Source organism: Plectropomus leopardus, chromosome 14 (assembly GCF_026936395.1).
Source record: "Plectropomus leopardus strain MGB_pleo_1.0 chromosome 14, ASM2693639v1, whole genome shotgun sequence".
NCBI lineage: Eukaryota > Metazoa > Chordata > Actinopteri > Perciformes > Serranidae > Plectropomus > Plectropomus leopardus.
This window is the reverse complement of record NC_142189.1, coordinates 24,177,597-24,190,182: the sequence shown is the minus strand read 5'-3', so window position 1 is coordinate 24,190,182 and position 12,586 is coordinate 24,177,597. Positions and strand designations below refer to the sequence as shown.

Below are 12,586 nucleotides of genomic sequence, written 5' to 3'. Positions count from 1 at the left end.
GATTCCATGACGAGCATGAGACTTTCCAATCATACTCATATATTCAGTATTATAGTCTATTTTAATGCACAAACTGAGGGAACTGAAGGATAGGATTACATTGCACTGAAATAATATCTTAACATGACTGATTGATTAAGTCCTAAATGCCCACTTATTTCAAATTCCACACCTCCAGGTAATAAAAATAACCCAGATTACATCATCGGGATTATATTTCATTTAGTCTCAGAGCTACAGAAAAAAAAATTCAACATTGTGTAACTTTTTTTTTTTTTACAAGACATACAAATAGCATTTAGAAACTTAGAATTAACCGAAGGCAATAAAGCAGACATGTCAAACCGGTCCACAGGGGGGCCGGTGTGGCTGCAGGTTTTGTTTCCAACCAAGTAGCAGCACACCAGACTTGACTCATTTAATCAACTGATCTCCGTCTTCAGACAGTTGATTGGTCAAACTGTGTGCTCTTGGTTGGTTGGCACAAAAATCTGCAGCCACACCGGCTCCCCTGTGGACCAGTTTGACATGCCTGCAATAAAGGCTGTAAATGATTTCCATTTCACTCATTAGAATCTGCTAATAGTCTGATATTTATAACTCTGTATCTGCTCCAAACTGTGCTAAACTGACTTTCTGCTAAACAGATTGTGTGTTTTCTTGCAGCTCGCGTGTGGTCATAACCCCACATCCGTTTAATACACAGGGTGACAGATGAGTAGTTTTTGCAGCTTTCGAAGTTTTTCTCATAAACCAGCCTTTTTTTTCTTTCTTTTAAGGCAGTGAGAGCAATGGAGATTATGTGTCGTGGCCTTGAGAGGAAACCTATGCTGCTACTTGTATAAACTGTAAAGCAATCTCACCGTGAGGCTCCGGTTTCCCCCCCTCGCAGACCTGTCGGCAAAACACGATCTGGCTGGATTTGGGAATGGAGTAAGGGGGAGGCAGGCAGAAAGCTTATCTGATACTTTCCAAAAAAAGACCCCCACTGGCCCCCACTTCCCAAGGCAGGCAGAGACACCACATCTGGTAATACTGTAGGCACATTGTCCTTCCAGGTCTGTGGGCGAAGCTCGGGTTTCCTCAATATTTTCCCCCGGCGGATTCGGTTACCCAAAGGGCGCTGCGAGGCTGACGGAGCAAGCCAGCGTCACCAGACTTTTGTGATGAACCAAGGATGTCTGGGATGAGCTGAAGGAGCTCTAAATTTAACCTCATTCATCTGAACTGTACAGGCGTGGCCTCCTCTGTCCATGTTGTCCTGTGGCTGTGAATGAAGGACAGAGTTCAGATTTTTACACATTCATTAGATCCAGATTTTAAGGAGTCATTTGAAAAGATGCAGCCTCTCATCTGGTGGTTGATAAAGGGCCGGTAGTGTTTCTGTAAGCTAAAATGTAGTCATGCATGCCCCCTGTAAGAGGAAATGGGCAACTGCAGTCTTAAACAAACTGCACTGACCTGGCCAAGACAATATGTGACCATTTTTAACCTTTTTTGAAGTTGTTGGCCCTTTTTTAAAATGTTTTTTAAGGTTCTTAAATGTCAGTCTCCCAAAGCAGCACTTTTTCCTTGTGCGTTATATTGATTAACTTGTACTGGAAGCAGTCTATAGCCAGGTGATTGAGTTCTCTGTGCCACTTTTGCTGAAAAATACCAATGCATAGATGCTGTAAGTGTAGATATAGATCTGCAATGCTCAAAGGCAAAAAGCGAAATAAATCTTCATATAATTTGTGCAGAAAATGGAAAGCAAAAAGGACCCTGAAGTCAGATCATCCCTCCAAAACCTCATTAACCCCTCCGCTCTCCGGACACAGTCTTATTTGGTCTCACCATCTGCCTTTTAGCTCCATTTCAGCCCCTCAGACTGGACAGACACTTGATCCGTCTCCATCGACTTCTCCCGAAATACAGAGTATAATGAACGAAGGCGAGCCCAGTTCTGCTTTATGAAAATCAACAGGCGCTCCCCTATGGCCCGATAATGAGCAGCTGAGTTTGCAGCAGTTCACCTGGTTTCCAACCCTCGTCTCACCTCTGATTTATTCACCGAAGCAGCTGTTGAGACGAGAGCGCTGTTAGCTCGCGCTTCAATCAGGGGAAAATTGTGGTTTTTAATTACAAATGTCACGGATGAACCGAGTAGCGTGTCAGTTTTGATCGACCTCATTTACATGTACATTTTAGGGGTTTAATCGAAGCTGTTAGCCAGAGTGATTTATAATGAGGGAGTAGGTTATCGGTTCAGTGCTCGAGTCCAAGGACACTTGGCTGTTGATGGACATGTTGACTGTGGTGCAGATCAAACCCATTATTTAACTTTGTCTTACAGATAACAGAGGATGGTGTGTAAATGGAGTTTGATGATCTGATCATGCCTTAAGATTGAAATTTGAATCCAAATGTTTTCTATCTGTTTGACAGGTTGTTGAACTGATCTCAAGCGCAATCGGTGATGTGGTTCAAGGAATCTACCATGAGAATTACACTAATACCGAGGTAAAGCACCAATTTTCTTTTTATAGTCCGACTCTGTTGTCGGGAGGTAGAGATACATAATCTGTGATACACTTTCATGTAAAGAAAAGCATAAATCCATCATACATGGCAAAATAACATGAAATTGTCCCTTAATATCCGCAAGTCGATTTGAATACAGCAACTTGAGACTAAAGGCAGAGCAAATTCATTTTACATTTCATACATATTATTTCAAAGCACTTTACCTACAGATGAAAACAGTCTCCTGACAAATGCACCTTTTTTCCTCAGCTAAAATAACTTTTGCTAGAAACTACCAGCTGTTTTCGAAAATTGCTGAGCCTTTTTAAAAATGACCCTCAGGGCCCTGTTTAAAGGATCTGTAAGTGCAAAGTGCATGGCACAAGTTCATTTAGGGCATGTCCAACTTTCTCCACTTTTTTTCTAGCTGAACACAAATCTGTGTGCAAAGTAAGAGGCACGAGGCAAAGGGGTTGTATTTAGTCCCTTAATTAATTGAAGGTGTGTTCTGGGTGTGACATGAATTCAACCAGAGTGTCATCTCCTATTCCCTTTAAAAGCCAGGTGTGCCTGCACCTGGTGCACTGCTTTTTACATGGTGGATTCGCCAAATTGGAGAAGCGAACGTTTTTCTGCTGAGAGTAAAGCACTAAGAGCAGTAATGTCACTGCAGCAAATATCATGGGACAATTAGGCAGCAAAACTAAAAACCGTAGTTATAAACTCGAGACAGAACTTAACTTTCTGAAATAATCAATGAAGTTACATTGCTCCTTATGTGTAAATCAAGTGGCAACCTAAAGGCAAATTAAGTTGACACTAACTGCCGAAAACTGCAGCTCTTTGAATCTCCACTTGAGGCTGGCTCCAAAACAGAGTAAGTCCCCGTAGACCTCCATGTTATAATATAGAAATAAAAATGTTAACAGTCTGGTACAAAAAATATATATTTTGGTCTCTGAAGCCAATTCCCTCATCATGACAACTGTATGAGGGGTTCATTTTTAAGTAACTAATCCTTAATTACATTAAGGCTATAAAGCTATGCATAATTAAAGGCGGGTCTGCTTTGATTGACAGGCTGTCTGCCAATAGTGTCCTTGACTTTTCAGTCAGATCAACCCCTCTCTCACAGCTCCAATCTCCTGTCCAAATATGGTCACTTCCGGCTCCAAAAAACTAAGATGGAAACATCCGAAATGCCAAACTTGAGGCTTCGAAACAGGAATCCACAAACCAATGAACGTCATGGTGGCTACGTCCATTATTTTTACAGTCTATGGTGTAAATGTGCTTAGTGTCTCTTTTAATGTGGAATCAGACAGGAGCTCTGCTCTGCTCTCTGCTATGTTCTCATTTTAGAGAACGTAATTACATTTTTTTCTCATTAATGATGTATTATTTCACACAGCTGCAACCCATCTGCATGTCCCTGTGTGTGTTACAAGCAGTCTATGCTCACTGTAAAACCTGCCAATAAAGGCGCATCTTATTATTTGAATAAGGCACCCTTTAAATAGCATAAAAATATGATATAGCCCTATATCATCTATATATATACATATATATACATATATACATCTGCGGTCTTGTTACAAAGATTTACATCTTCGGTAGGAATTATTGGGCTTGGGGCTGAGAAGCAGAGACAGGTTTGGGACGGGCAATTTATTGTTGGTTTTGGTCTTTCATTCACAATAACAAAAATACACAATAATGCCAACATTACCCTTTAACAGGAGAAGAAAATAGTGCTCAGAGGTTCAGTTTTCAGTGTTTATTTAAGTGAGTCAGTTTGGCATGCAATTAGATAATCAGGAAGTTTTTTTTCCGGCTGTGTACAGCAGAGAAGTTAAGTACTGCTTTGTGAATGGCTCTGAATCCAGGCGTAACAAGCTTCTATTTATAGGAAGAAAAAGACACATCTTGTGAAATAATGAAGTAAAGAGAGTCTTTCTGAGACTGACCACAGTGCTGTCAGGTACCAGTGAGCAAGAGTTTCCCTTAATTTTACTGTGCTTGCTGGGTTCTACAGCAGTTTAAAGCAAGTTCAATTTTAGTGATGGGTGATGTCACCGTGTGCTGCAGACAAAATCTTGTTTCATACATCTTTTGTTGCCTGTTTATTCTGAAAAATGCTTCAGGATTAATGATTAATGATCATTTTACAGTGTTATATGTTTTTCTATTATCAGGTCTTTCATATATGAATAACTGAAGAACTCATGTGAAATACTGTGTGAAATCTCTGTTACTCTCCAGTTCCATACTGAAACCTAAAATCATAGAGCGAGGAGGGGTTATATTGACTGAGGAGTTTTGATGTGCTCTGTGGGAACTTTGAAGTTGTACAGCCGAAGCAGTGAGCGCTCAGGACCACCATGTCTCTGCCTCTATTTGCTCTGCAGGAGAATAGTCTCACTGATGGCATCGATGTGGTGGCGTGGGAGGAGCACACCTTCCTGTCCCATGGGTCACTGCTGGCCAAGAGCTGTCAAGCTGCGATGGAGCTTGCCAAACATGACAAGGACTCGCAAAGATGGGCTTACAAGTACGGCAAGCACCTTTCACTGGGCCACAAGGTAAGTCTGAATCTGAGTATCCCATCCACTGCACGGCAAATACCAGTAAATACCATTTATCGTCTGTGTACAATAAATCAGTAACAGTCAACTGTCACACCAGTGGGCTACTTTTTGATATAATCACAGTTGAATGTCTTGGGTTAAAGGACCTGAAAACATATTTTTTTTGGTTAGCTTCTCACTGTGAGTTATGAGGACCTTCGGGAACACACAATATTCTGCCATACAGTGAGAAAATCTTTATTTGGGTGAATATGGAACTGAAGATTTGAAACCAATGACTGTATATAAAGATGGATTGCTCCCCAAAAGTAAAGCCAAAAGGTCTTGATTGCCCCCTGGTGACGGCTGCTGTATAGCTCATAAACAACCCCCCCTCCACATTAGCGGATGGGTCATGGATCAAACTAAAAATCTTGTTTTCCCAAACAGGGCAGGAAGTTGTGGCTGGCCCTTTGGTGCATTTCATCTCGCTGTGTTATAAAAAAAAGTGTTCTAGGTCATGGGTTTGTTTCTATAGCCTAATTTTCACTGCAAATAAACTTGGTAACACTCACTAACTTCTGTCTTTTTGAGTCAAATGACTCTGCAGTAGTTATAGGTATTTATCGCCTCCAGCTCCGATCGGCATAGATGGAAACACAACATCCAGGTAGACGCGCCAATTTCAGCTTTGAAAGAGAGACTGAATTAATAAGAGATATAAATTGTAAAGTAATCACAGACCTCTTTCCATGCTGCTTTCTACCTCCGCTTAGTCTGTGACATCGAACAGACACACCAAAACAACCCACACACACATGCTCATCTGCTGCAGACCTGTGTACACAGCTATGCTCAACTGGCAAAAGAAAAGCAGACTATAGGCAAATTTTTAGCAAGTTTACTTGTGTTTAAACAACCTGTGTGCAGGTGTTAAAATGGTGGGAAAGGGATATATGACAACATTATCTTGACATAGACAGCTATTGTAACACTATGTTAACACAGGAATGACTACACAGCTAACAACAAGCTCACTGTGCTCACTGCGTACAGTAATAAAAGCACAACACTCACCATCAACAGTCATTGTCCGACTGATCTTCTCCCACAAATGGGCTTTACTGTCTTACTTGTGGTAGTTTCTGACTGACAAATCATACAGCTCAGGATAGGAAATACTGGAACGGCAGTTATTACACTAGCGTCTTTCTGAAAGTCTCAGAGATTTTCAGTCTATGTGATCGCAGTCAATGGTGCTGCTCACAATCGAGTCTTACAGGTGTCTTCCTGAGTGACTCTGGTTCTAAATGATGTCTGCAGTTCAAGTTGACAGCAGCAGTATCCAGGATTTTTTGGCTATATTTTTGAACAGTGGGAGTAAGTGGAAATGTTTCAAGCATCTTTTTTACAGTCTGTGTTTCATAACAAGGTTTCATGGGCTTAAATGTAATCTTTGTCTCTCCTGAGGACAAAAAGTCTTATTTTAGTTTAATAATATTAGTTGTCTTTTGATTAGCTGCTTTACACCGCTAGTTACTTGATACAAAATAATGCCAAAAGGGGACAGGGAGAATATATTTGCACTCAGAAAATGCGGATGAAAATGCTGACTGGTAAAAACCAACAGCTCCTGTAAAAATAATTATTCCTTTGTAAATGAAGCAGTATTTTGATGCTGTCCTGCCAGTATAGACTGAAGAGTCTGATTATTCCTACATCAGAGACAAATATACACATGTAATGTTGCACAAGATTCTGCAAATGCTCAGACATATTTCAAGGTTCAGAGGCTGAATCTTCTTGTAGTAGACCAAATTTGATGTATTAGTGCCACTCGCGCTGCTGTGTTAGTACGTCCTCTCCTGCTGTGGCTCCCTGTAGCTGCCTGTCTGCAGGCCTCAGCGGCTGCAGGGAGTCTCAGCATGTGAGCGAACAGAAATGAGGTCTTTGAAGGACAACCATTTTATCAGGCTAGCTGTGTCTTCCACCAGACTGTTCATCATGCTGCTTATTAACAGGGTCACTCAGAGTGTAGCTAGGCAAAGCGCACGCTCACCTGTTCACACTTTCACCGCTGGGTCGGTTTAATTGGTGCCTGGAAGTTACAAAGTAGAATTTCAGCCTGATTGACAAATGTGCTTTGTCTTCTGTAGCTGAACTCCGACCTGCAGCCATTTGTGAAGAGCAGCGTGGGAGAGCCCTTGTCGTTCAGTTTGAACGCCGCCCCGGTGGTTTTCCATCGTCAGATCGTTGGCCAGGAGAGATGGCGTCAGCAGCTGCAGCAGGTACGAATGTGATCTATGACTATCACTGCAGCAGCTAGGCTTTTATGTTTTGTTAATTTACGTTGAGTCTTTCAGTCACAGGTGGCCATATTACGTGCATGAAATGAGCACGTCTTAGCTGAACTTGTACAATCTCATAGACAAAGTCAGGGTTTCTTAAATACTTTTGGTTTGGATTGTGTTTTTTTGTGTGTTTGTTTGTTTGTTTTTGCCATGTTGGTGGCATGGCTCCAGTTATGGTAATGCCAGTCTGTCCACCAGTTTGGTCCAGACTGAAATATCTCAACAACTGTCAGACAGATGTTGGTAAAATTTGGTGCAAACATTCATTACTTTCCAGAGGATGTTACCTGCTTACTGCTGACTTTTCTTATAGCAGCAGTACTACTACAGTACTACTACTTCTTGGCAGCCATTCTCCAGGATGCCATTTTTCTAGTAATAACCTGTGAGAGAATAGACAAGGCAAGGCAAGTTTATTTGTATAGCACGTTTCAGCAACAAGGCAATTCAAGGTGCTTCACACAGAACATTGAAATACAACAACAGGGGGAGAGGAAACACATTTAAAACATTATAAAAGAAGCATGTAAAAGGTGATTAAAAAAAAGCAAGTGGGAAAACAGCAGATAAAACCCAAAAATATAAAAACACATATATTGAAATAAGAGTTGCAGTGCAGAGTTTCGAAGTAAAATATAAAAATTTAAAAAGTAAAAAGCCTTTTAGTCAAAGGCATAGTTAGAATTATGAGTGTACCAACACCAAGACGCTGCACCAAGTTTATTCAATGCAAGCAAGCTGGATTTTTGAGACACCTTGGCCTTGAAAATGTGGAAAATTAAATTATGCTCTAGTTGGTTTGAAGTGAATGAATAGTTAACCACAAAATCATGGAATTTATATATTTATTTATTTGATCTGCCCTGAGCTTGTCTCCATTCTTCATTTAATAAAGCTTTTCACCTTGAAGTTTTTTTTGGGATGTGCTATAGTAAGATTTAAAATGAAGAATTTTGTTAGGACTAGGAGAAGAAAGCAATGAGGCCTTTACGAGTTCTGCTTAGACCAGTTTAAATGTCTGATTTACCCAAAAATGTTATGGTTTTAGAGGAGCTCTTTACTATTTTCAGAACGTAAGATTCAGAGGTTGTTTCCACACAGCTCTTAATGTGGAGGTGACTGAGATGGAAGCTGGCATCAAACAGTGCTAACAGCATGAACAGTGCTGAGCTATCGGTGTTAACCTGGGAGGGAAAGTGGGTGCTATGCATCCGCGATGACGCTGTCACAATATTAGTGGTAAATGGTATGAGCAAGTAAAGCCAAGTCAAGCCAATTTTATTTATAGAGCCCATTATCACAAAACACGGTTTGCCTCAGAGGGCTTTACAGCATACGACATCCCTCTGTCCTTAGACACATCACCAAAGGAAAAACTCCTGAAAAAGAACCCTTGTATTTGGGGGGGGGGGGCTCAGGAAGAGTGGTTAGAGGATGATGAGGGATCCCTCTTCCAGGATGGACAGACGTGCAAAAGATGTTATAAATAACAACTGAATTACAATTAAGGAAAGAGAAAGAGAGAGGGGACAGAGAGATAGGGGGAAGGATGCACAGCAATAATGGAAACAGACGCATGTCATATTGCAATAATGATGGGTGTAAAATTACTAAACGCATTTTATGATAATATTGTGGGTGTTGATAAGAGTTCCATGCGTATACTGATAGTGGAGGCATGGCTCATAACAATGGCAGTAGAAGGTTGCGTCAAGCACGAACACAGGCGTAACTTCAGACAGGACCTCAGCAATGGCAAAACCAAGACCACAATCAGGAGGAGCCAAAGGTTACAGTATCAGTGCAGCCACAGCACAAGCATGACCAAGGGCAGGGTCACAGCACCAGCACAGCTATCACCACCATCAGGCGCAGCTAAGATTGCAGCCAGGATCCAGGAAAACTAGGAAACAAGGGAACAGGAATGCTCCGGAGAGACAACGGAGTTAGCGTAATACAGTAAACACACATGAGCGTTTTATGATTGAGGGAGCAAGAGAAGGAAAAAGGAGCTCAGTGTATCATAGAAAGTCCCCCAGCAGATTAACCTATGTCAGCCTAACTAGGGGCTGGTCCAGGTAACCTGAGCCAGCCCTAATTATAAGCTTTATCAAAGAGGAAGGTCTTAAGTCTACCCTTAAAAGTGAAAACGGTGTCTGCCACCCTGATCGAAACTGGAAGATGGTTCCATAAAAGAGAAGCGTGGCCCCCATCCTACTTTTGCACAGTGAAGAGCGGTGGCGAGGAACTAACCCATGGAGTGGACACTCAAGGACTCACATGCACTAAAATGCACAAGCAGCCGGACTGTCTACAACAACTAACTACAGAGTAGCTCAGATTACAACACACAAAAGGTAGTAGGGGTCAATTGATTATCGGCCTGGCCGATTGTCAGGGCCAATATTTGGCACTTTGCCAATTTCATTTTAAAGATTGTTGATAAAATTAATTAATTAAAAAGTGCAAAGAAAGTGTCAGCATGGGAGGAACTTTTATTTTGTAAAACCTCAGGAAGCGATTTTAATTTATTCATTTTTATTTAAATTTTGACTTGACTTTATAAAAAAAGTTGCTGGGAACTTTCAGTTGTTATGATATGATGTTGAAAGTTTCAGTTTTGATTAAACACTTGCTAAAGTCATTTAAACAAAGTTTTGTGTTGGAGTTTGTTATATTCCAAATTCTAAATATTGACAGAAAGGTTTTCATTTTTTTTGTAAATGCATGTCGGTTCCAAATATCAGTTATCGGCCTCATTTAGTACTAATAATCTGTATAGGTATCGGCCCTGAAAAACCAATATCGGTTAACCCTAAAAGGTAGCATGACATCATGCTCTGCTCGGGAACCCTTTACCCAACTGTATCTGTACATTGCAAATATTTGTTTGCTGTAAGAATAATGTTTTAAATATCATATACAGTTCCTGTAAATTGTTAAGTTTCATCAAACCGTACCTTTTTAAACTTTGGAAACCTTGGTAATATAACTGATAATTACTCTCTCTTCTCTGCAAGGCAAAAACACTGAGAAACCAGCTGGATTACTCAAAGGTAAGACCACTGGATTATTTATTCCTCTATAAAGAATCTGCCTCTTCATTGAGCTATGAACTTCTCAGTGTTTCACAAATGCTAATGCCAACACAGCACCCACTGTTGCCTTTGTGTACCATTTCAGTAAGATAGCTCCGTTTTTCATTGTTTTATCTTAATGTTTTCACCTGTTTACTCACTGGCACTGCATCTGTCGGAGCCATCAAAGAGAAACAGGACGTATTCTCACTGTAACCTATATCAAAGTTGAGAAATGAGCTTTCCAAAGTCAACATGTGAGGGAAGAGCGGGGCAGATCGGGGTGCAAGAAGAGACTGAAGCTACAGAGGAGGGGTCTGATGGTGTTGTGGGGGTTATCTAGTCCCGTCTGAAACCAGAGCAGGAAGGATTAGTTACCGGGGCCTATTTGCGGAGGAGACACTGAGGCTCTGAGACAGTGGCATTGTGAGAGAATCTCCTTCAGCAGACCTGTCGAGAAAAGGGGACACGGGGAGAAGTTTGAAGGGAAGGAGAGATGAGGGGACACGAGGAGGAAAGCTGAGAGCAGGACAGAGGGAGGGATGAAATTTTGGGGAGGAAACAGAAAGACCTTGGGCCCACGAGCTTAAAACTTTGCTTTGATTCAGCACAAAGATGGAAACGCATAATTAGAAAAACTTTGTGTACATTTTTGGCATCTAGAAATTGTCTACATGATTTAGCATGTGCTTTCATCTCATTAACTCTGATAAATAACCATAAATGTTTGCAGAAACTCCCATTTTATACTGTTTTGCATTCAGTCTGCTAGTCTTTTAGTCCCAATTAGAATGCATCCCCAAAAAGAAACTTTTTAGCAAACAAATTTGCCAGCTGTATAATTGATCATTTGGGGAGAAGGAGAGGCCAGATTGGGTGAAAGTGAATATTATTTGAAGACATTCATATCTTGCACAAATAATATAAAAAAACTGAGTACATGTAAGAAGTGAGGATGACAAACTGTTGCTTGAAGTCGGCATCTGTTGTACAGCAGCTTCGACCCTTCACTGATACCTTATGATAAGTCAGTAAGTGAAACTGGCTTAAACTAAAAAAGGAAAAGAAGAAAAACCTGCTGCATGAAACAGGACTCATTTTCATGCTAAAACAATGATTAAAAAATTGCCTTTGTGATTAAACTTTTTTATTGTACAAATAGATATTTGATCTTACATTGAAACTGTCCATCCTATTCTTGCGAATGTGATACCTCAGCCTAACAGCTTCAGGGAATTTCTTCAAACTTTGCACAACATCCAACATCCACTTGGCTCAGGGATGAACAGATTGGATTTTGGTGGTCAAAGGTCAAGGTCACTGTGACCTCGTTTGTCTTATTCTCGTAAACTCTGCATCTCAAGAACACCTTGTAGGAATTTCTTCAAATTTGGCACAGACACCCACTTTGACTAAACAATGAGCTGATTGGAACTTGGTTGTCAAAGGTCAAGGTCACCATGACCTCATAAAACATGTTTTTGGCCATGACTCAAGTATTCATACACTAATTATCACAAGCGCTCACACAATTGTCTAAGATATATATATATTATATATATGTTATGATGAAGTGGTGACAATCTATATTCAAAAGGTCAAAGTTCGCCCTTACAGCGACATCATAATGTTCTGCAAAAAAGCCTTTTCTGGGCATTACTTGGGGAACAAAAGGGAGAGACATTTGGACAGACATTTGGCAGAGGCGTAAAACAGCAAGGTGGTAATTCTAGTTATAGATTTTAATGATTCAGATTCTGTTTTATTAAAAAATGTCACAGCTAGAATACTTACTAAAGGTCAAAGATGCACAAAATGCATTTGGAAGCTGGAAAGAAAAAGAATCAGGTGAAAGTACATGTAGAAAGAACAGGATGTCTTATTAACTTGTGAGGTTACCTAATATGCAGAACAGAGGGTAGAAAGAGGTGAGGGAACATTAAGTTCATGCAGAACAAAACAAGGTTAAGGATGGTTTGAAATGAGAGTGAAAAAGAATATTTTTAAAATTAAATAAGCAGCCGGGATGATGCCGAGTTCGACACCTGCAGGTTTTTTTTAAAAGAAGAAAGGCCTACGGGGATTT

General features: G+C 40.6%; 1 protein-coding gene across 1 annotated transcript in view; it reads left to right on the top strand.

The window, feature by feature from the left end:
- pdss2 (prenyl (decaprenyl) diphosphate synthase, subunit 2) overlaps positions 1-12,586 on the top strand; it is a 35,889-nt gene that overhangs the window by 21,999 nt on the left and 1,304 nt on the right. Inside the window, exons 4-7 of the mRNA XM_042500997.2 lie at positions 2,428-2,502; positions 4,914-5,087; positions 7,229-7,360; positions 10,444-10,479. Of these exons, the coding sequence (XP_042356931.2) occupies positions 2,428-2,502; positions 4,914-5,087; positions 7,229-7,360; positions 10,444-10,479 (417 nt within the window). The remainder of the gene's footprint in view (positions 1-2,427; positions 2,503-4,913; positions 5,088-7,228; positions 7,361-10,443; positions 10,480-12,586) is intronic.